We start from the raw sequence: 22,609 nt of genomic DNA on the forward strand, positions 1-22,609 counted from the left end.
GACTGTAACAGCCAATCAGAATTTTTGCATCCAAGTCTGTGATTGGTTCTGTGGCACACTTATAACGGTATGCACGGAGCAGAGATGTTGTGAGCGCGAATGACACACTGAGAGCAGATGTCTGTCAGCACACAGAGCAGAGATCTGAGCAAGAGCAAATGCCAACAACTGAACGAGATGAGTCAATGTCCCTGACATGGATCCTGGAATGGCTAGAACTGTACAAGATCAACAGGACCGAAAGAACCTTCATCACAAAATCAGTGGGGGGTGCAGGGAACAACACTAGAGGCTAATTTAACGCCAGGAGAACAGTCGCCATCAACTGCAGGATCTACCGAGGAGATGTTCTGTTCCAACTGCTGTTTTTCATTGGCCTCAACCCACTCAGTAAAATCATTAACAAGACAGGCTACACACACGAGCCAACTTTTAGGAAAAAGATTTGAAATGTTCAGTGTATGCAACGAAACCCAAACCCTGATCGAATAGAAGACACTTTATTGGACATTGTAAGACCAAAGACAAGAAGAATGCAATGTATGCAGCAAAACCTTGATCCCCAGGAAGGGACCTCATTGGCCGCTGTCCGCCCTAACTCAAGAGCGATGCAGCAAACCCAAACCTAAGAGGGAAAAACCGGGCACCAAATGAGGTGATTCCATCTGACGCTGCCAAGCCAAAGGGTGAAAATAAGAAGAAAATGCAGAAAAATGCAAAACCAAACCCCAGAGCCAGAAGCCCTAGACCCAATCAAGGGCCTTGGCCACATCAGTCCAATGCCCACTTTAAACCCAATAATGGGCCTGGGCAACATTGACGCAATCCACAGTTTTTACCGAATCAAGGGCCTCTGCAACATCAGCCTAATCATGACCTTAGAACCAATGATGGGCCATCTCAACCACAGCCTAATCCTCACTTAATACCAAATGATGGCAGACATCCATATAATGAGACTGATGAAGTGGGTGCGCTGAGATTCCTCCTGCAGGAGGCTCAGCACATGTGTAAAACCAATCTTTACAAAATGACAGCTGCAAACCACAAACCTAAAACACAGAATGATTGGCTTCGCCTGCAGCTAAAGTGCTGCAGAGAAAATGCTGAAAAAAACATTCTTGAGCTCCAACAACAACTGGAACAGGCTTGCAGAAACAGACCCGAGGAGAACTTCACCCCTGTGGTGAATGCAGCTCCTGTTAAAGACGACAACACAGCTGTGACAGCTGCAGAGCTGAGTGTGGACGCTTCAACACAAATTACAGAAGTTCCACACACAGACTCTACAGACATGAAAACCGTTCGAGTAGCTGATTTGGAGGCCCAAGTAAAAAACAGCAGGAAGAGATCGAACAACTCCATGAGAAAATCCTCAAAACTCAGAAAACTCTAGAAGAGGAAGTTGCAAAGCGCAAATAACAGGAACAAAGAACCCACTGTGAGTACGCCAAACTCAAAGCCAAACTCAAAGCCAAATAGAGACAACACATCAGTCAAGTTCAGAAAAAGAGGCCAGCGTTAACAATCCAGAAAATTCTCCAGCCCAAGCCGAGACACTCCAGGAGAATCAGCAAGAAAAAGAGGAGGCCAGTTCTACCAAACGAGAAAATCCAGAGGCCCGAGATGACAACATGCCAGAAGAAAAACTAAAAAAGAAAAAGAAGTGCAACTGGTTTTTGAGACCATTCACTTAATTGACTTCACAGTAATATACAACAAAATATTAACAGTTACTTAAAGTGCCTAAACATGCATTTTAAGCATATTTGCTTAAATATTTTGTTGTGTACAAAGTTTTCATCGGCTCCACCCCCCAAACCAGCCACGGCAGATGGCTGCCCCTCCCTGAACCTTTTAAAAGGTCGTTTTTCCTCCCTACTGCCGCCACGTGCTTGCTCATAGGGGATTGTTGGTTTTTTTTCTTTAATTCAGTTCAGTTTAATCCATTTATATGTAAATACCGTTGAATTGAATTGAACTGAATTAAAGATTTTTAGGAGACAGAGTCACTGAGTGAACCAGGTTATTATAACATCTTACCCATAAAAAATTACGATTGACCAGTTAAATAAAAAATTTGATTTACCAAAACATCTGAAGTGTGAACATTTAATTTTGTCTCATTTAAAACATATTAAAATGTCAAATTACAACAATCATAATAATAACAACATATTAACAGCAGAAATAAAAATGTTTACATTCTGCTTGAAAGCATTGTTCTTTGAATGATATCCACTGTATCTATGCTGTTGATGCCTTTTGAAAGCATTTCTAATAGCATCTATCAAGTAATATGCCTTGCTCAGTGGTTCATGGAAGTATTAACAGTTTTGGTAACTTCTTTGTAAATAGAAATTCTACAGTCTTATACTAGTAAACACTTTTGCTACATGCAGAAGACAGGTATAGTCAGCTGAGTATCCAGCCATTATTATGAACGTTTTCTCTTTGGCATCCACAGATGCAACAGCTCATAACAAAACGGTGCAAACACAGGTGAATCCACGTAAATATACTTTTATATCTGAAAGTCCTGAAGAGAACAGTGTTATGTAAACAAGTAGGAAATTAGTTGTTGGTTGATAATTTCTTTGTTGTAAGAATGATTTGTGGCAATAAATCTTACACCATTGGGAAGCCTGTTTATTTCCCTTTCAATAGTGACAAGTTTACAAGTAAAATGTTTTTATGGATTTGAAAGACAGACTTTGAAAAGGAAGCTCTTCAACTGGTGGAACATCAGGCATTGACAGGCTTTCAGAAGGAGGTTCTTCACTGGGAGGAACATCAGACATTGGTGGAAGCTCAGAAGGGGGCTTGAAGTTCTTGCATATGTGGTTCTTTGCTACATCAGCAATTGTAGTGAGCAGCTCTGATGCAAAGTTTGCAAGGTTGGTAAGTAGAATTTCTGGAGGATGTTTCTGTCTGATCTCCCTCAGAATGCTCTGGACTATGTTATCTCTGACAGAGCGGGACAGGTGGCCTGCTATCCATCGCTGTAAGAGTTTTGGTGACACAATCCAAAGTGGCCTTTGTGACACTGGTGGAGAGTATGCTCAAACTCTAGGAGGCCATGTTCAAGAGGGGGCAAGTAGGAAGCTCCCAGAAGCCCTGCAAGGTGTGGGGAACTACCTCTATAACCACTTGCAGTGAGCAGTTTGGAGCTATGCTCTTCCTGCTGCTTCTCTTTAAGAATCTCAATGTAATTTCTCACCATGCTGAGGAGTTTAGTTGTTCTGTAGAAAAATGTTATGATAATGATATTTTAAACATATTTAAAGCATCACAGAAACTGTAGCTGGACTGTTAATAATTGTCAGATGTAACTCACTGAAATTTAGGAGGAATGAACTCTGGAAATTTAAGGAGCATCCAGACAAGAAATTCCTTGTCCCTCATTTTATTAACGACATTTACTGCCCACACCTGAAACACAAAACACATTTACAGTGTAGTTTTGTTTAGATGTTATGTGAACAAAATAAATAAACCTCCAAGTTACAAGTCTTGTGAGTTTTCTAGTCTCACCAGTTTCAGAAGAGGTTTGGCTTCTTTGTCTCCAAAATCCCCCAATTCAAACTCCCAAAGCCTTCAAAGGAAAATAAACAGAGGCTTTCTCTCAGCATTTACACTTCATCACAAACAGACTGTCAGGTTTGAGGTGGATGGTCAGTATCACAATAACTCACTGCTCTCTGAGTGTCTGTTTGCTCTTCTCCACCAGAAAAATCTCTCAGGTCTTCAGCAGTGATGTGTGGGATTTTGCTTTCCTGCTGAAGACTGAGGAACTCCATCATTGCAATCTAAAAATAAAAGGAGACATTTAAACATCACCACTCTCAGGTCCTGAGAAATCACCTGATATTTTACATGAGCTTTGGTTTGGATGGATCTCAGTCTTAACTGAGCCCTGTAGCCTGGAAGATGCCAGCAGTGTTGTTCGACATGAACAGCACCTGTCAAAGAAATAAGAAGTTACCGATTGTTACTTAAGTTGATTCTCAGTCTGTCAGCTTTTAAAACTACGTCAAATTCTTTAAACTGCTAAAATGCAGAAGAAGGAAAAAACCTGTCATATACCCTGATGGGTTTGTAGATTCCTCTACTTGCTTCAGTTGAAATGTAGTTCTTGTGTCACAGTCGGGAACACAAACTGTCAAATACCGTCCAAATTGTGTAAATTGTGTAATGCGAAATGCAGAAATGAAAAAACTCTGAGCTCGATGGTTTCTGTTGTACAGATGAGCTGTTTTTAAAGTCTGATTAAATTAAATTAAATTAAAGTCAGATTTATTTTTATTTTATTTCATTTATTTAATATTTATTTAATGCAGAATTCTAGAACGGTCACCATGGAAATACTTGATGCAAGTTTCATGTTATAAAATTAAAAGAAAACACTTTATCTACATTACACTAAACTTTATTATCATATAAGTAGATAAGTGAAGGCTACAGGCGTCCTTAAGTCACTCCTGTGAAAAGATGCAACATGGTGAATCAGAAAAGACAGAAAGTTACTCTGCAGCATCGTGTCCTTTTATATTATTTGCCTGCTTATCTCCATTTTCTTACTGTAGATGTGAACATGAGCAGTAAAACAATGGTGGAGGGGACTAATGCATACATTTGAAGGCTGACAGCATGTAAACTGGCCCTTTAAACAGTCCAGAGGGAGAAATCTCTGTGTAATCTGTAGAGTCTAAAGCACAATAATAATAGCACCCTAAATAATGAGGTCATTAATTACTAGGATACCTACTGTTGGAGTCAAATTGTTAAATGTTGTCATTGTGTTACTTAAATTTGTAAGTCTTAGTTCAAACTATAGGATCAAAGACATTCCTTTGTCTCATACCACCTCTCCAGCCACTCTGTTGGTGGGGGAGGCTGAGGTGTTTTATTATAGGCGCATCCTATCTGGAAGTTCTGTTTCTTGTGTGGTAAGCTTCCTGCTTTTATTACCCTTTTGGTGAGCAGGAGGTCACACAAACGCACCCCGAAACACATTCTCACACTCACGTACCTATACACACACACAAACACATTCTCACACATACATGCATACACACACACTCTCGCACATGCATACACATTCACACACGTGCTTACACGTACACACACAGTGCCTTGTCTTTTGTAACCATAGGGGGGTTTTACAATGGGAGGTGCTTGTGTGTACTGTAACTGCTGTGTCTTGGAAATAAAAGGCTGCGAGGAAGGCTGCTTAGATGAAGTTGGTTAGAAGACAGGTGAGGAGCGTTCAGCTCCAAGAGCTTGGGTTCCGACCAGTCTTCCCTTGCTAGCAACCAAAAGATGTTCGTCTTGTTTCTGTCGTTAACGAGAATAAGTTTCTAAACTAGCGGGGCCTGTGGAAACGCAGACCCAACACCTACTGCCATGTTTTTTTTTAGTAATATATCTCTCATGTTTTCTTAGTAATGTGTCTCACATTACTGATGTTTAGAGAGGCCTTGTTATGTTTCACGGGAGTTCAGGAGTGAGTGATGAAAGTGATGCTACACCACCAGAATCAGAATCAGAATACTTTATTGATCCCTGGGGGAAATTATTTTTTGTTACAGTGCTCCATTTTAAACCAACATTAAGACAAGACAGACAATACACTAACTAAGAATAGTACAATATATACATATATATACATACATACATACATAAGTCACTCATAAATAAATAGTTGGAAAAGAAACATGTGTAGTTGTAGCAGCAAACAGTGTGTTAAGTGGATGCGTTGTACAGGGAGATGGCCACAGGCAGGAATGATTTCCTGTGTCGTTCAGTGGTGCTTTTCGGTAATCTCAGTCTCTCACTCTGCCTCTGGACTAGTGGGTTGCTGCTCTATGAGCTCAGCAGGAGGAGTTGAACCCACAGTGGTTCCCTGGTGGGTAGGAACATCATACTTCAGGTTCAATATTATAGTTACGTTCTTGATGGTCTGAACCTCAGACAGGAACTGGTCAGGACAACTGACTCAGTTTTTTCAAGTTCTGTTACAGAAAGAGAACTAAAACAGCAACACCTACACCTCTACCTGACCACACAATGTTAATGATTTGTCTTTTCAGTGTTGCTATAATATTTTCGGTTGCTAAATACAGCTAAAAGCAGAAAATTCATTGTTGAAAAATCAACACAACCCGACTTACGAAATAAATTCGTTCCCGAGGGTCTTTCGTAAGTCGAAAATTTTCGTAAGTCTAAGCACCCATCGCGCCTTTTGAGTGAACGATAAGCTATAGGCTAATTGCTAACTGCAACAACAATCTGGTCGTTAAGTCTGACGTCACTAGCCGTGTCTGGGCCTAAACTCTGCTGCAGGTCCATATATCAAACGATCACTATGGCATTACTGAGAGTTGAAAAACTGTCTAAAGTCTTCCATCTTTAATAAAATGATCAGCGTTCTGCTCTACCAGGTGTAACAATTGAGTTTAACATCCAGGCATCCATGAAAACGGAATTTATGACATTTAACGGAGTTAGAAGTTAGCAGGAAGTTAGCTCGCTAGCGTCTATCTAAATACAATATAGCATGTCCTGACTGCGGGGTTTTGGAAACAAATTAAAACGTACAGCTCTGTTATCACTTCCAGCATAAATGAAGACAGAAAACTAAACAGCAGTGACGTTTGTAGGGTTACTGAAGTTTGGCTAGCTGGTATATAATGATGTGCTACGTGACCGCTAGCGACACAGCTATGTTAGCATAATATAAACAAGCTAACTTTTTTCCCACTCGATAAAAGTTAACGTGAGTGTTCTCGGTGGTCAGGAACAAATGTAATCGCATGGCAGGATGCTGTAAAAGGACCAAACTTCAGCCAGGAGAACAACTGAGATAATCCATCCACAATACGAGGTTAGTCATTCATATACTGCTGCATGGGCTGGGCTGTAGTTACATCCTAAGATTTTAAAAACTGAGCTTAAATAAATGATTAGCGGTAATAAAAGCCGAGGGAGGTCAACAGTGATCACTGACTGTTTTAGGAGCTTTTTGAGATTAAATAGAAGAAAATACAAAACATTAAACATGTTAACAACACAAAAGCCATATTAAACGCAGACTACTTTAGGCCTGGAAGTAGGATTCGTCACGTCATCACTTAACGACCGGATACGTTGTTCAAGTGGAACAGCAATGCGCAAGTACGAAAGCCAAGGGGGTTGTCACATGATTCGGAAGGCATTGTGGGAATTGTGGGCATTGTGGGCTCAGCCAATAAGAGCCAGTGGATTTTGTTACACGGGCATTTTGCCGTACCACAGGCAGAAATATTGCCGTTAAGTGCCTTCGTAACTTGATTTTTTCATTAAATGGGGTATTTGTAAGTTGGGGTTCCACTGTACTAAAGTTCCCCAAACAGTCTACAAAGGTTTTTTTTCTGTCCACCAAAGTAAATATGATTCAAGAGATTTTTGTAAATTCACTTGTCCAAAAAGCAAATAAAAAGATCAAACAAAAGATATACTGAACGACAGTCAGCATTACCAGAGTTAGCAGAGCTACTGTAGCTTGGTTTATAGATTTGAATTAGGAGGGATGAAAAAGTGAATTCACTTGACTGGAATCTGCAATCTACTGACTTCTAATGGTGAGATTTTACAAGCTCTAACTTTAATGATAGGCCAGGCACGGCATTGCTTTTGCCTGAGCCTGTTCAGCCAGCAATACAGCTGTGTAATATGTGAATAAAATCAAAACCTGTTCCAATCAAATTTCCCTTTTTTTAAGTCTTGACCTTTTTTATTGTACTTCTAATTTCTGAAAAATTACTCTAAAGCTTCTTCTAATGCTCCAGAGTCTATTTGGACCATTTGGACATGACAACCATTAACTGAAGTATGAAATTATGCATTCCAAGGTTCACGTCAGAGTGCATGGAGTCAGGAGTAAATTGCAGTAGATTTTGTCAGTGTCTGTGGCAAATAAATTCAACTTACCTCCAAAACTGACAAATACATTCATAATTAACACACTTCCCATTGTGTGAAGACTGCAGCAAGACATCTGCAGATCTAAAAACAAAACAACAACAACAACAACAAAAAAAACAACTATTAAAAACTAATTTACCTGCTCATTTGATGTCCCTCTTACATGGTAATTCACTCACTTGCTGAAACTCACACACACACACACACACACAGCAGATGTTTTGCAAATATTTTTTTTATTTGAGATTCTTGTGTTTAGACCTTTAAAAAACATAATTCCACTCTTAAAGTGATTTAAAGAATATGAGATTTTAATATTCATTTAGATTTTTTCTGACTCTAAATTTTCTTTGGTCATTACTCAGTTTTTTTTCTTTCTAATGTACATTTTGAAGATATTCAGTTACTTTGCAACTTTGAAACTTCGTCTTCTGTGTGAACTTCAGCTTTCAACATTTCTGCACTTTGGCTTATAGGTGAAAGATTTGGTGTATGTCAGTTAAATTTAACAAGCTTCCCAAATATTTCAGCACTTTAAAAAACAAACAAATATTCATGTATCAGCATTCACACTGCATTTTCTCCAGGAAATGCATTCTCTAGTTGTAACGGTAATTTTTTTTTTCTTAAAGATTTTTTTTGGAACTTTTTATTTTATTTTGTTGAAGACGTTTTCGCTGTAGACGATGATGAAGAGCGAGTGACGTTTCATTGCTGCGCTGTCGCTTTAACGGTGAGTGACGGCAATATTGTGCGCCGGTGAAGCACAAATCCGGTGACTGACTTTAACCAGTCCTGTTGCCCAGTGTTTTGGGTTAGTTTAGTGCTGTGAATTCATGTATACTAAGTCCGTTTTGTTTACTTAAACCACACAGTAGGCTGGTTAGTGTAGTTCTGCGATATTGGGAAGGGGCTCGCTCAAATCAAATCATGGCTTATATTCAGGTTTTGAAGGTCCTGCACCGAAATCTGCAGCACAGAGCACCACAGGTCAGCGTGCTTATCCATACGCACAGGAGAGTGTCAACATTATCAAGACTGGCCTTCCACAGTGGACTAGAGGCTAATTCGCCTGTGCTAAGCTGCTTAATACAAACACACAGACGGCGGGGTATTTGTCTCGACTTTACAGCCAGAAATAAAAGCAGCCCCGAGGACCGAGACAGGTCAGTCTCCAAGTTCCAGAGTGGGAGTCCAAAGCCTTCAGCTGCACAAAAAGGTATGCAAGGCGAGGAAATAAAAAGGATTTAAGTCGTGCTCATACATGTACTCAGATATTAGGAGCGTAGTTTCATGATAGCCTGCTATTTTCAAAGCAAACCATTAGGGTTTGTCCGTAGGCACTGTGAAGAAAATGTACTATATTTAACCAAGCAATGATTTATTCCATTGCAGCAGCAGTTTTGGGACAAAAATATACACAATTATTGTATTTATAATCGCAATCAATCGCTCTGATTATCACCAGCAGCAGAGGAAATATCTTAAAATGACCCAGGAGTTTATTTACTGAATAACTGAACAAACACTTGCCTTTATTAGTGAGATTCTAACTTTGCCTAATATAAATGAAAACTATGCACAGCTGTTGCATAATAACCCTCCACACTGAATGCCTTCCAGTGAAAGAAGCTGGCAGGGACTTCACCTACCTGATCGTGGTACTCATCGGGCTTGGAGTGACAGGTGAATACAGCGGAATTAAAAAGCTGCAGTCGTAACCCAAGCAATTCATCATCCTGTTTGAAATGACGTCTGTGTGTGTTGTCAGGTGGGCTGCTGTATGTGGTGTTCCAAGAGCTGTTTGCATTCGCGAGTCCAAATAAAGTGTATGGGAGAGCCTTCGATAAAGTCAAGTCACACCCAGAGGTATGAACGATATTAGTGACTGTCAAACATGAGGCCAGGCTAACAATGTTACAGTTCAGTATTTAAGGTCCTCTTGATGATCTTATGAGGTCATATAAAAAGTTTCTTGTTTATTGAAAATGTAGGTAATTGGTGCATTTGGTGAGCCAATCAAATGTTACGGGGAGACCACCCGTCGAGGAAGGAGGCAGCAAGTCAGGTTGGTGTTTTGTTAATTAGTCAAACAAGTTCAGCAACAAAGCCCGCTTTTAGTTAAGGTAGCCTTAACATGTATAATGGCAGTCTTTGTCTCTTCTCCTCAGTCATATCGAGTACCTGAAGGATGGAATGAAGCATATGAGACTTAAGTTTTACATTGAGGGCTCAGAGCCGGGAGTGAAGGGGACAGTGCATACAGAGTCTAAAGAGGTTGGTATTCTGCCACTCAAAAGCCAGCTTATGAAATACATACATGCACAAGCACTGATTGACATTTCTGCGGTGAATGTTTTGTGTCTTTTCACTAGCACCTACTCAACTCGACTCTGCTCTATTCAGTTTCGGTCATTTTTAATCATATTTGAGTACCACCTCGATGTAGGTGGGATCGTTGTAGCAAGGCGACCTGGAAGTCCCCTGGCGTTATTTGTATGTGACACAAACACAATGCAAAAATGGAGGTGTGAAGCAGCACTGCACTCCTCTGTCGTCACTAACTAGGGAGAGCATAATTAGCCAGCCACCCTGCCATTGCCCCCGAGCCCGCTGAACCGCCCCTCTACACACCTCTGACACAGGAGGGCATCAAGCCAATTGTTTACCTGCTACCAAACTGATGCTAAAACTCTGCATCTCATCATTGGACCAAGCTGTTGGTTTGTGTTCTTATGAAGGAGTTGCTCTCATGACTCACCCAGTGATGTCACCCTCTGCTCAATCAGTGGCTTGTGGTCTATTGATGTCATATTTTCAGCTTGACTCAGCTCGCTTGGAAATCCAGACTAATAGGTACTCAAAAAGTACCTAGTAACAAGTACTACCATCTAATAGAAAATTGAGTAATTTTCAAATTGAGATAAGCCGAGTAGGTGCTAGTGGAAAAGATGCTTTTGTGGGGCCTACAATGTAGCCTACCTATCGTAGGCTCGTTGTTGCCAGCATTTATGCTTGTGCGGGTGTATTACGGGTAAGTTTATGTTGATGTTGTAATTATTATTCCCTATATTGAGGCAGTGATTGTTGTTCTCTCACAGTTAAATTGAAAAAACGTGGCAAAAAAGTATTCCCAAAAATGCACAGAAGAAATCGGCTGTACTGGACAGACCAATCACAGTGGTTGCGGGCTGTGACGTGTAGTTAGATTCAGGTGCATGTCAGGTTACGTCATAGAGTTTCAGAGGATTTTGCAGTTACAAAACGGCTTCAATGGGTAGATTTCACACTGAAGTGTAAATCCCCAGTAAGTGGCACTGTGTGTCTTCCTAAAGCTTTACCTAGTTTCATATGTGATGGCCGTCACATCGCTGATGTTTTTATATGTGTTTAATCAACCAGTTTTTTTTGTTGTTGATTTTACAGAATCCTGAAACTGGAAAATATGAGTTTCGTTATATATTTGTGGACATGGATGTCTACCCAAGACGGACTATAATTGTGGAAGATAACAGATAAGGACCTTAGATGTGTGATTCAGCGTTATGGAAGCATGAGGAGTGTGTGTTAGATGTGTTGCTGGACAAAAAAGCTGGAGAATTCACCTTCACATAGTGTCAGAGGCTGTTAAACAATTACAGCTTTGGTGTAGCATTTGGTGTAGAGCCTTGCAAAGCAGAGATCAAAGGATCACATGGCCCCGTGCTACTAATTTATAAATGTTTGTTTTTTTTACTAGATTGTGATCTTGATTTTGAATAAAATAAAACACTTGGGAACAAACATACAACTGAAGCTCTGTGTGTGTGTGTGTGTGTGTGTGTGTGTGTGTGTGTGTGTGTGTGTGTGTGTTTTGGACCCTCCCAGGGAAGGAAGTATGTAATAAGTTCTGTTTGTTGTTAGCAGTCAGTTTTCAAGATATCATTTTCAAATCTTGTTCGATGGCAGATACCAATAGCAGCTTAAGCTGTTTTCATTTTAGTTCACATCAAATGTGAACTTCAGTAAAAACTTTATATTACCCACTATATTTTGGCTTCAAACTTCTCAACAATAGATTAGACCTTCATTGGGGGACCTTCATTGTAAGCCCTCCAAGGTCAAAGTTAATCTTTGGGCGGGGGTGTAATTCAAGGAACTATATTGAGTAATACTTCATATGAAAGCGCATGGACAGAGCTCTACAACACATTAACTTTTTCAGTACAATGCCCTACAGCGTTACAATGACCCCATAAATTTTTACAAACTCACACACTGCATAACTATATCTTAAAATCTCAGGTTTCTATAGCTTGTACAGCCAAAGATAATAAAAATACATCATTTTAGTATGTAATGCTTCAAGGTTAAAGGTCACACATCAGGGTGCTGTAATAAAACCAGGCTGACGTCAGTGTGTATTAAAAGCCGGCTAAAGTTAGCAAGTTTAATAAAACCAGGCTGATGTGAGCTTGTTGTAATAAAACATCATAAAACAACCATGTTTTAGCGTAGCCTTTGTCCTTCTAGGGGAGTTGCACTCTCTCGAGTGCTCTTGTTTATTGTAGAGATAATTTTCATTGGAGCTACAATTCTTCCTTCATTTGTAAGTTGTTTTTGGGGTGTAAGGTCCAATGACAATTTAACACATCTTTTACATGTTAAGCTCTTTTTTTTATATACATAAAATACAGGTCTAGAAAATATTATGGATGCTTTCCTGTCAAGTTTAGTTTATTTGTTGTGTACAGAATTACATTTTTAGAAATGAAGTATGAAACAGTCACCACTAGATGGAGGTAACGCATTGAGCTATGTACTGCATGACGTGCCCTTTTTTACATTTTTGCAAGTATTTTCCATATAGAATGTGGAAACCGTAATAATAAACCAATATTAAAACTTGTCTCAACTTAATGTCTCATTTTAAGCAATGGCTAGCAAGATTGCTTTGAATTTAGTCTGTTTTCCCTCTATTATTTTTAACTTCAAAACAGTGCTAATGTCACAGGCCTGGATTAAACAGGATAAAAAAGCAAAAGCAGGGAATAATTAGAGACAAACCAGACCATTAAATGTTCCCTTAGGCTTTCAGAGGCGGTCATATATCCATAAAGCTTTTTATCACCCTATAATTTGGAACTGAGCCCATCTATTGAGCAAAAACAGAAAATATTGATATTTCACAGAGTTACAGCAAGAGGCGTTTCGTAAATCCAGTTTATCCAAAGTATATATGCATTTTTCTATCAAGGGAACAAAGTTTGATTAACAGCTTCGATCTTCTTACGTCCGAGATACTGTTGCTGGAGGTCAGCACGAATAAAAACCTCTATAAATCTCGCGTTTAATGGGTTTATGCTTCCAAATATTTGCACTGATCTCATTCTTGTGTAATACTGTATCCCATGTGTACCCAATCGTCCCTAGAACTCGTGCTACGTTCCATGACCCTCGGAAATAGTGGAATTTGTGATGGACCCCCAGTAAATCGTTGTAGCAGTTATCTTGGAAATGTCGCTTTTTATTACTGTTTCTGCGTCAGTGCTGCTGCTGAGATATGAGTCTCGTAGCTTTATATTACACGTCTGTAAATCATCTAAAAACAGACAGATTTAGGTGTTTCTTTTTTATGAAGGGGTTAAAAGTTGTTGGGTTTTTAATAATTAAAAAATTATAAACCATGAACGTACCCAAGATAACGTTTCTGGTTCGCATACCGAACACGAATTAGCTTGATGCTACTCGACTCTAAATAAGTTCTGTTTCAAACAGACAACACTTGAACGGGGAAATTTACGCGATTAATTATAATAACTGCGTCCAATAATTTGTTCCCAAGAGGGGGCAGTTTACGGGAAGCATGAAGACAGGAACCCTGTGAACATTTGAACACCGCCCACTGTGAAAGCGAAGGCATCGCTGAACACAGGGGCGTGCTCAGTCAGTCAGAGCTAGCTAAAACTCTGTAGGACTAGTTTAGTTGTTTCTCCAGGGTTAAGCCAGCGTGTAGCTGTTGTAGTAACTAGCTTATGAACTTGTATATAAGAGCAGGAAGGTATGCTCACCAAGCAGCCCAGTCTCCGTCGTTGTTTTTCTTGCGGTGTGGGTAAATAGTGTACGGCTGCTGCTGTTCCTGTTGTTGTTGTTGTTGTTGTTGTGGCCTGCTAGCTCTAAACTAGCCGTAGCCTCATCTGACTCACGGAGCTCCACTCTCATCACATCCCCGAAGACGTTTGGGGGAATGGCACACCTCGTCAGCTAATCAAGAAGACCGACTTGTCGCTACAGAGTAAGTTTCGTTCTTGTGTCTGCTTTTACTAGACCAGGAAGCTATACTAACTGACAAACCGCCGTGTTGAACTCACCATCTTTTTTTTAAGTTGCATAAAAGTGCTTAACCCGAGCTCTGTGTGGATAGCGGCTTGAGGGTTACACATTCCATGTGAAATCTTCAATGATTAGTTAAGACAGTGCGATGGATTTTTTTTTTTCTTTTTGGTTGAATAGCCTTGGTGAAAAATGAGTTAAAAATTGCTTTAAGTGGAAGTTTTTCCTTTTTCTTTGGGCAGGAATCTGCAGTCTTCTTCCTCAGCTATGAGACTCTCTGCTTAATAATTAACATCTCACAATAATGGAGCTATACTGGTACATGTGAGTATATTGTATGTATTTTTCGTTAATTAAATACGGAGCTTAAAACTGATCCTTGAATCTGATCAACCTTCCTTCTCATTCTTTTGTGTCCTTTACAGAGTTGTCATTATATTCATCGTCATAAAGATATTTTTCTATGTGTGCTGGTACCGGTCGAGACAGAGGCAACTGGCAGCATACCTGAGCAACCCACGCAATGCTCAGATAGTCATTGTTGGAGGAAGGGCCTACCTCCATCAGATGTGTGAGAGACAGAGCGTAAGTGCAGAACCCCCAACACACATGAACATGCACCTCACAGCGCAAAAATCCAGCTGTGAACTTCTGAAGTGGTTTCACACCTTGGAGGAAGTGACTTTATACACAAAAGTTCAAGGGTGTTCACAGTGAAGAGGACCTCCTCATGCTGGCTGAGAGACTGGAGCTGAGTGAGAAAGAGACAGTCAAATAAGGTCGTGGTTGTGTTACTTTCTTTTTTCTTTTTGCAGGGGAGTTATTTGCTTTCTCGAGAAGGCATGCGGTTTCCAGTCGAGTCATTTTTACTTCGATAGGCAGCATTTCACTTTTAGTGTCATACTGAGCAAGTTTGTGGTCGTCCATTAATAGGAACACATTCTGGTTTGAATGCATGTGGGGGTTTTCGTTGATCTGGAGCTTTTTCCCCCCCCACCGTCTCTGTGTGAACTGTTGTGCAAAACCCATTAAAGCGAAACGCAAACACAGGGAGTAATTTAAATGATTGTCTTGAAAAACTTTTTTTAAGATCCTACCATTTACAAACTATTCATGAGATATATTGGGAGGAGGTAGTCTCGAATGTTTAATTTGCTTGAGATTGTGATTAGTTTACATGGTTTATTCAGGCTGTTTATCCAGCCAGCAGAATGGCTTTCATAGTTTGCTTTGAAACCTCTCATGTCTTGCCGAAACACGTGCTTTTCATGCTCATTTTAAAATTAGCTATTAAAGGCAGCCTTCTGTTTTATGAGCCCCTTGAAATGCGTGTTGGATTTGCCTGTGTTTCTGTTGATGTTCTCAGGGATACGTCTAGAATAATAATGCCTTTCCTCAACTTCAGCGTGTAGCAACTGTTTTCTGTGGGTTACGCCACAGGTTTAGGCATCGTGTTTGTACCTTCCCCAGGGCCGTTCAGCTTTACTGCCTCTCTAAAACACCTGGAAGCAATCTCCATGATTCAGAGCTTCCCCAAAATGAGAATTATTAACAACGGTTTCTAACTCCAGACCGCTACATTCACTCCTTGTTAGGTGTTGTAAATGCTGCATGAACGGGAAAGTTAGAAACAGGTTTTTGTAATAGATTATTAATTTAAATGGAAATGTACATACAGAAATTCATCTTCACCAGATTTTGAATTATTTTTCGGTGTTGTCTGTCCATGTAGCAAGCACACAGAGGGATATTTTTAGTATTGTTTGAAGGATTTGTGCAACAGGAAGTGACCCATTTATAAAATAAATAATGTAGCAAATGATGCAGGGGCGACTGAGCAATGCCGAGGCCTTTGACCTTGGGTTTCCCAAGACCAATTATGATATTATGTGTGCTATCTGAACTGAAGGAACATGCAGTCCAACACAAGATTGCCGGCTGGCTATACCTCCTTGAACTCATTTTGCTTATTCACTCCTCTCTAATCTTCCATTTGTTTCACAGTTTCTGCATTCCCCCGTTCCCCCTCCCACACTTTCCCTTTTTCTCCCCTTCCTTTTTCCCCCTGTTCCTCTCTTTCTTCCTTTCTCTCTTCTTTGTTCCCTCTGCTGTCTCGGATATATAATGTTCCCTGTTTAGATTTTAATGGAATGTGCAGCAGGGAGACCCCTGTGGTCATCCATAACCCGGTACCCTGAAAGTTTTCTGAAGAAATGCCAAGACGACTCAGCTTCATGATGCAGCACTACTTGTTAAACCTCTTGGACAGCTCTACTCACTCAGAGACTAATATGGCAAAAAAACCAACCTTTTGATAGATAAGGGCCATGGAGAGAAATCCAAATGATTTGATAAGCTATGAGCTGGTTTCAGTCCTCTTTTTTTAGGCCTACATAAACAGTTGCTATTATGTAAGTGGTACCCAATACCTGGGCCATGGACTGGTACTGGATGAAAGCATTTAATTAGATTTGGAAAATACAGATCACAATAATTGTGCAAGTTTAGTTTAATGTAGCTTATTAGTGTGGTAATTATCTTGAACTATTCTGTCGGTGCTTCACTTTCATCATCATTTCCTATCACGCCCACAACAACAGGATGATTAAACTAATAAGCTCATTAGTCTGTCATCACCGACTTACAGCGTGTACACCTGGATCACCAACATGGGCAACAGGTTCAAGAGAGCTTGAAAGCATCATTCAAAGGTGCTGATCTGTCACTTAATAAAACGGACTTCTTTGTCATATGTGGGCTGTATCACAAATCTGCAAAAAGCATTTTAAAACAGACATTTTTTAACATCTCAACTATTTTCCCGTCTTCTCTCATTTCTCCTCTCTTTCAAGGAAATGATTGTATGTGTATTAAAAACGTTCCAGCCTAGTGTAATGTAAGCAACAACTGCTGTTATGTTTATACAATGAACTGGCAGATGTCCTCGCTTCTTCTTTTGTGTAAATACAGGCTTAAAAAACGGTTTATCGGGTTTGGGGGGAAAACGTTCCATGGTGGTGATCTGTGTTTGAAGTCAAACATTAATGATTTGATTCTTTGAAAATGCTGCCCGGCTGTTTATGTTCTGCCCTTTGTTCACTGGTGGTTTTTTGACTTGTGAGCTGTGGACTGTGGCAAAAAGAAAGAAAAAAAGTTTAAAAGAGCTGATGCATGAGTGTAATATTATGATAACCAGCAGCAGCGTCATCTCCGGAGATGTGTACAGTAAAGTTAATGCGGCTCGTTTCCTAATAGTGTTAGCGGTGTTATGATGTTGGCTTTAGCTAATAGATTTCTGTCTCTAACGGCTAAGTGTGTATGTGTGTATTTCATTGTGCTTCTGCTTTTTGTGTGTGCATTTGTGTAATTAACTCTGTGTTTCCTTCCTCCTGTAGCAAACATCAGTCTGGCCTAGTTGGTATGGTGTCCAGGATGACCTTTCACTAGAGGAGCCCTCCACAGCCCTGCCACCAGCAGCATCCTTCTCCCAGCTCGACATGCCACCACCATACGAGGCAGTATCTGGAGGTAACAAAGCTGAATAAGTCACACACATCTTTTGCCTCCTTGTTCTGTTGTTAGCCTGCAAGCGAGCCCCATTCAAAATGTTTCCCCCTTCTCGTACTTCAACATCCTGTGGGGTAGAGCGCTCGACCGTTATCCACTAACAAGTTGGTTCACAGCACCCAGTAAAGAAAAACAAGATATTTGATTGGCACGAGGGCTTAACTGGAGTCCCCTATTCCACCTGCGGTGCTGCTTTGAGCAGTTTAGTGTCAGATTACACAGCTTGATGGTTTCACTACAACATAAGGGTGGTTGTGTCATATGTACTTGAGATGAATTGTGCGTTAATTACATTCCCTGACACCCCCCCTTAGTAACTGCATTTACATCGATTTCATTCACAGAAACGGTGGGAAAGTCCACCACGTTTCCTGACTGAATACTCTGTGTGGTCGCTGTGATTACATAGTTTCATTTACTGCGATGCAGAGCGCTTGTTGCTGACAGTTTTATAGTGGAAGTGGCTTTTTTCAGATATAAGTAACTGAAAAAGAGAAGACAACTGCCGGATGATGTTTTTCGCTCTGAGCAGCGTTTGCCAGCTTTAGAAAGTCTCGGGGCACACATCAGCTTTGGCATTGCTTCAGAGCCTGTGCACATAACGGCTGTAGTTTCATCCAGTTCCCTTTAGTGCTCCATAGTACTTATATCTCTAAAAAGAGCTGTCCTAATTAAAATGAGTTCACATGCTGGTTTGCAGTCAGAGGTTTGTTTATCAGAGTAACTCCATCAAAATGAAACCATCTGTTTCAGTTGTATCCAAGTGCATTGCTTCTGTGTGTGAGTTAACTCGTTTTTGATGACTGTTTTAAACTGCGCCAGAAAAAGCAACACTAAAGAAGAAAGACCCTAGTTCCTTTTCCTAACAGAGGCTCAAATACTGGACATGTGACTGGCACTTTGAGAGCTGATGACTCTTTCCCAATTATTTTGTTTTTTAATTCCATTACCCCACTTTTGTTTTTCAATTTTAAATAATATTGCTACTCGTAATCACTCTTCTCTCAACTAGAAAAGGGATTTTCTCCCTTTTCTAGTTGGGGTTAAATGTACTTTAAACAGTCATGTCAGTGCTTTCAGTTTTTCCTGTTTTGCATAATTAGCTGCAAATATGTGTTTTCGTAGGAGGGCACAAGCTAGCCACTCCAGCTTTTAAATCTTTGTATCAAGTTTCAGAGCGTCCTCTTTCGCAAATGGCATCTCATTTGATCTGAAGTGGTAGTTGAGTCTGACAAGCAGGATGTGGTTACAAAGGCTGGAAATGGTGACATTTCAGCAGCAGTGTAATTACACAATGTGACTGGTTCCATTTCGCCCTCATATCAGATCTTTTTTTCCTATCGGAGACACCGGGGAGGGGACGTTTGGGTTGCTGTAATACAGCAGTTTTAATAGTGCCACTGCATGAAGGTATAATAAGCACTGAATTCGGCGTTACAGCCACACAGCACTGTGTAACTCCTGTTTTCTGCGTCTGCTGCGGCACAATTTAACATTCGCTGTTATTGAATATTTGAAAGTTTTGTGACCGTATGAAGCATGAGTAAAAATTCATCATCTCAAAAAGCTCAACCGAGAAGCTGTGAGAAGTACCGAAACTTTTTTTTTTTTCCTCTTCCATAAAGGGAGTGTCAGGAAGGTTAAGATTATAATCTTTTTTTTATGATTTTTTTAAACAGCTGACTAAAGTCAAAGTCCTGCCCACAAAAAAAAAAAAAAACACCTTGCTGCTTCCTAACATTACAGCTCATTCTATGATCAGCGTGAGCCCCATGTTTAGAGGTGATTTATGTTTTCTCCTGTCGGATGTTATGGTTGAACAGTTTGTTTGTAGTTTATTTTGGTGCATAGTTCTATTATATTTAAGGTGAGGGAAACATTTATCCGGTGGATATCCCTAAACTGAGCAGCTCAGTTCGGGACAAGTGTGTATGATTTCCTGTTTCCTTAAGCTGTCTTCTCTGTTCCTTCCAGAGGACGACCTGAAGCCCCCTCCCTACAGCGAGTGTGCCCAAGGCGACGTGCCCGACGCCCCGCAGCCCTGCCATAACACTCTTCGTATTTCTGAGGGAGGAGACTCCACTAGCGTAAATGAAGCCCCGCCCCCCTACACAGCATCTCCCCCTACACAAGTCAGCCAACAGGACGGCGCTGTAAGTCACAGCGGGTCCACTTAATCAATCCCTGATGCCAGTTTGCCTTTTCCATGCACTGCCTTCCTACGTTCAACCTCAGTGATTGTTGCCAGCCTAACTCTCACAGGAGAGCAAATGTTTATTTGGATGTTTGTGCGTGTATATGAGTGTGTGTGTGTGTGTGTGTGTGTGCATATGTTTGTTGTTTTGTTTGTTTTTTACTTTGTGTTGTTTAAAAAAAAAAAAAGTGGTCATCTGATGAGTTTGGCAATAACAGATGACTTCAGTGAGCCTGTGTGCCTCAGTCAGGACTGCCTTCCAGCTAGGATGAAAATAATCCCCTTGACCTCTGTATCAGTGGAGCCACAGATGAGCGAGAGAGACTTTTAAAGTGTGCTCTGTTTTATAAAGGGTTTCTCTGAGGCCACCTTCTTTCACAGAACTAAAATAGTTGATCAGTCTCAAAATCAAACAGATGCTTTAGTTTTTGTTCCAGATGCTATGAAGCATAATATGTGGGGCACGGCTTCATATTTGTGTCCGTCTGTAGACGCTGTTCTGAAACACAGTAAGCGAGTAACAGCCTTCCATACAAATTCACAGTGTAGACAATCTAATTATATTTCAGAGGAACTTTGCTATGTATAGCACATGTGCATAATAAATACTTTCAACTCCAAACTGTGTTTACTCAGTGCTTCATTATGAGTGCACTTGAGTGCTATTTGATAACAAATGCACCAATTGTCTTAGATAATTACCCCATTATCCCATGTGTTTTTTTTATTGTGGTGATTATACCGGGACGTTAGACAGTTCAAGTGACTATTACCCTGAGAATGGGATTGAGCGAGGGCGAACAGAAAAGGGGAACAAGTGGATGAAATAAATGTACGCTGGCAGTAGAAAAGATACGGAGCGAGTGGTCGTAATCGGTGTAGCTGCTGGGTTCTTTCTGCTGCTCATCATTATTATCTCCTATACACCAGATTGCAAATAGTGTAAACATGAATTCTTCTTCTGTTAAAAGTTGGAAAATTGGACAATTGCTTTTGTTCAATGGGTTGAGAGAAATGCAAATGTGTCTTATGTAGATGTAAATCCAGCTGGAGGATGATCAAAATCATTGTAGTGAATTGTAATTCTCATTTAAATATGTCTTCAAATGAAAACGTGTAACAACCCTAGAAAAACACTCACAGGGCTACGAGCAAAGGCTCAAAACATTCTTGGATGTGAAGGCTGCTTTTTGTGGTTTTTAGAAGTCACCAAAACTGAGCTGTCACTTTTTTCTTCTCTTTTTTTCTTTGTGAAAAGAAAACGAACCAAAAAAATTTTTTTTTTTTTTTTTTTTTTTTTTTTTAAACAGTTCTGTTTCTGATCATTTTTACCTCTGCCACAGGGTGGTAGAGTTCAGCTGTTTTACATATATGTTTTCTTCTGTTGCAATTTTTCAAATACTATTTCTTTGTAAATTTTGTTTTTGTTCTTTTCTCTTTTTTTTCCTGTCACTGCATTTCAGTTAATCCAGAAATAACACTGTACTCCCAAATAATCCATTTTACGTGTTTGTTTAATCAGTCTGTGTGTAGTTTCTGACCATTAAGGGGGCGGGGCGTGAGAAATCTAGAAAAACTGAATGAATTTTAAATGTTTTCTGGACTTTTGGGTAAACGGGGTCTGTTCGGAGAATCACATGTGATGTACTTTAATGGTAATTCTTTGTATTGTGATGACAAATCGTCCGACGCTGATGCGTTTTTACCAAATTTACCTGTGTTGGTTTTACAATCTGGAGGATGTAACGGAGAAGCTCCGAGGTGCAAATCTGAATGTGGGCTTGAAATGGCATCTTTTGTATGGCGGCAGCATGATGACGATTGACGACCTGAGTGTTACGAGGCTTCTGTCCGTACTGTGTCCTGTTTGTTCACTTCACGTTCATTCCCATTGTGGGCAACATATCAGATGTCCCCACTTAGTAGCTTTGCAAGTCGAGGGGAATTAATTATTTTTTCTGCTTTGGGAGAAATGCATCTTCTGTATTAAATTGTTGTTATACAAAATATTGTCAGTTTCATTTTCTCATGTTTGAGGTCACCCCTGGGCTGCACAGCAGAAGAGCAACACTCACTGGTTCGAAAATACAACACAATCACTTTCTAATATACACTTTGGTCTCTGAAGTCTCCACTGTCTTTAAAATCTGCACCTGCACTTTGTAATGCAGATTTTTCCAAACCAGGGAGCTATCACGTTATTGCCCTTTTCTTTTCTTTCTTCCAAACATTGAAAAGCTCTATCTGTAGCTAGAGAATTAAATGTAGCTGCTAGTAGCTTCTTGTATTCGCTACGACAATGAAATCATTCTTTTGCTCCCTTTAGGGTCACCACAGAGGATCATCTGCCTCCACCTCACCCTAGCATCTTTCTCTGTCACACCAACCCCTCTGTATATCCTCCCTTATGACATGCATGAATGACCTCTGTGGTTTTCCTCTTTTACTCCTGCCTGGCAGCTCCATCATTAACAACACTTGTCTAAAATATCCACAATCCCTCATCTGCACCTACAAACGCTCAACCTGAGCAGCCCCTCTGATGTTTCTTGTCCATTCTTCTCACTCCCA

General features: G+C 40.2%; 2 protein-coding genes and 1 pseudogene across 2 annotated transcripts; 2 read left to right on the forward strand and 1 right to left on the reverse strand.

Moving 5' to 3' along the window:
• Positions 1-2,675: 2,675 nt before the first annotated feature.
• Positions 2,676-5,016, reverse strand: LOC146625732 (uncharacterized; annotated as a pseudogene).
• Positions 5,017-8,736: 3,720 nt separating this feature from the next.
• Positions 8,737-11,792, forward strand: timm21 (translocase of inner mitochondrial membrane 21). The gene is made up of 6 exons (XM_085362434.1): positions 8,737-9,184; positions 9,589-9,651; positions 9,737-9,834; positions 9,960-10,033; positions 10,137-10,242; positions 11,392-11,792. Exons 1-6 carry the CDS (start codon positions 8,896-8,898, stop codon positions 11,482-11,484), a joined length of 723 nt encoding a protein of 240 aa, XP_085218560.1. The 5' UTR covers positions 8,737-8,895; the 3' UTR covers positions 11,485-11,792.
• Positions 11,793-13,686: 1,894 nt separating this feature from the next.
• On the forward strand, positions 13,687-22,002 carry LOC146625734 (uncharacterized). Its single transcript, XM_085362435.1, has 5 exons — positions 13,687-14,239; positions 14,520-14,601; positions 14,703-14,862; positions 17,673-17,805; positions 19,819-22,002. Exons 2-5 carry the CDS (start codon positions 14,582-14,584, stop codon positions 20,019-20,021), a joined length of 516 nt encoding a protein of 171 aa, XP_085218561.1. The 5' UTR covers positions 13,687-14,239; positions 14,520-14,581; the 3' UTR covers positions 20,022-22,002.
• The last annotated feature ends 607 nt before the right edge of the window (positions 22,003-22,609 follow it).

This window comes from Diplotaxodon limnothrissa, linkage group LG9 (assembly GCF_057381915.1).
Source record: "Diplotaxodon limnothrissa isolate DT_005_m linkage group LG9, D_limnothrissa_male_GT1.1, whole genome shotgun sequence".
In the NCBI taxonomy this organism is placed as follows: Eukaryota; Metazoa; Chordata; class Actinopteri; order Cichliformes; family Cichlidae; genus Diplotaxodon; species Diplotaxodon limnothrissa.

Bases quoted from the DNA above. Each gene is read 5' to 3' on its own strand.
- timm21 (XM_085362434.1), top strand. From the start codon at position 8,896: ATGGCTTATATTCAGGTTTTGAAGGTCCTGCACCGAAATCTGCAGCAC. The intron at 9,652-9,736 runs GTGAATACAGCG...GTGTGTTGTCAG, and splicing joins CATCGGGCTTGGAGTGACAG to GTGGGCTGCTGTATGTGGTG. The intron at 10,034-10,136 runs GTTGGTGTTTTG...TCTTCTCCTCAG, and splicing joins GGAAGGAGGCAGCAAGTCAG to TCATATCGAGTACCTGAAGG.
- LOC146625734 (XM_085362435.1), top strand. From the start codon at position 14,582: ATGGAGCTATACTGGTACAT. The intron at 14,602-14,702 runs GTGAGTATATTG...TGTCCTTTACAG, and splicing joins ATGGAGCTATACTGGTACAT to AGTTGTCATTATATTCATCG. The intron at 14,863-17,672 runs GTAAGTGCAGAA...TTCCTCCTGTAG, and splicing joins AGATGTGTGAGAGACAGAGC to CAAACATCAGTCTGGCCTAG.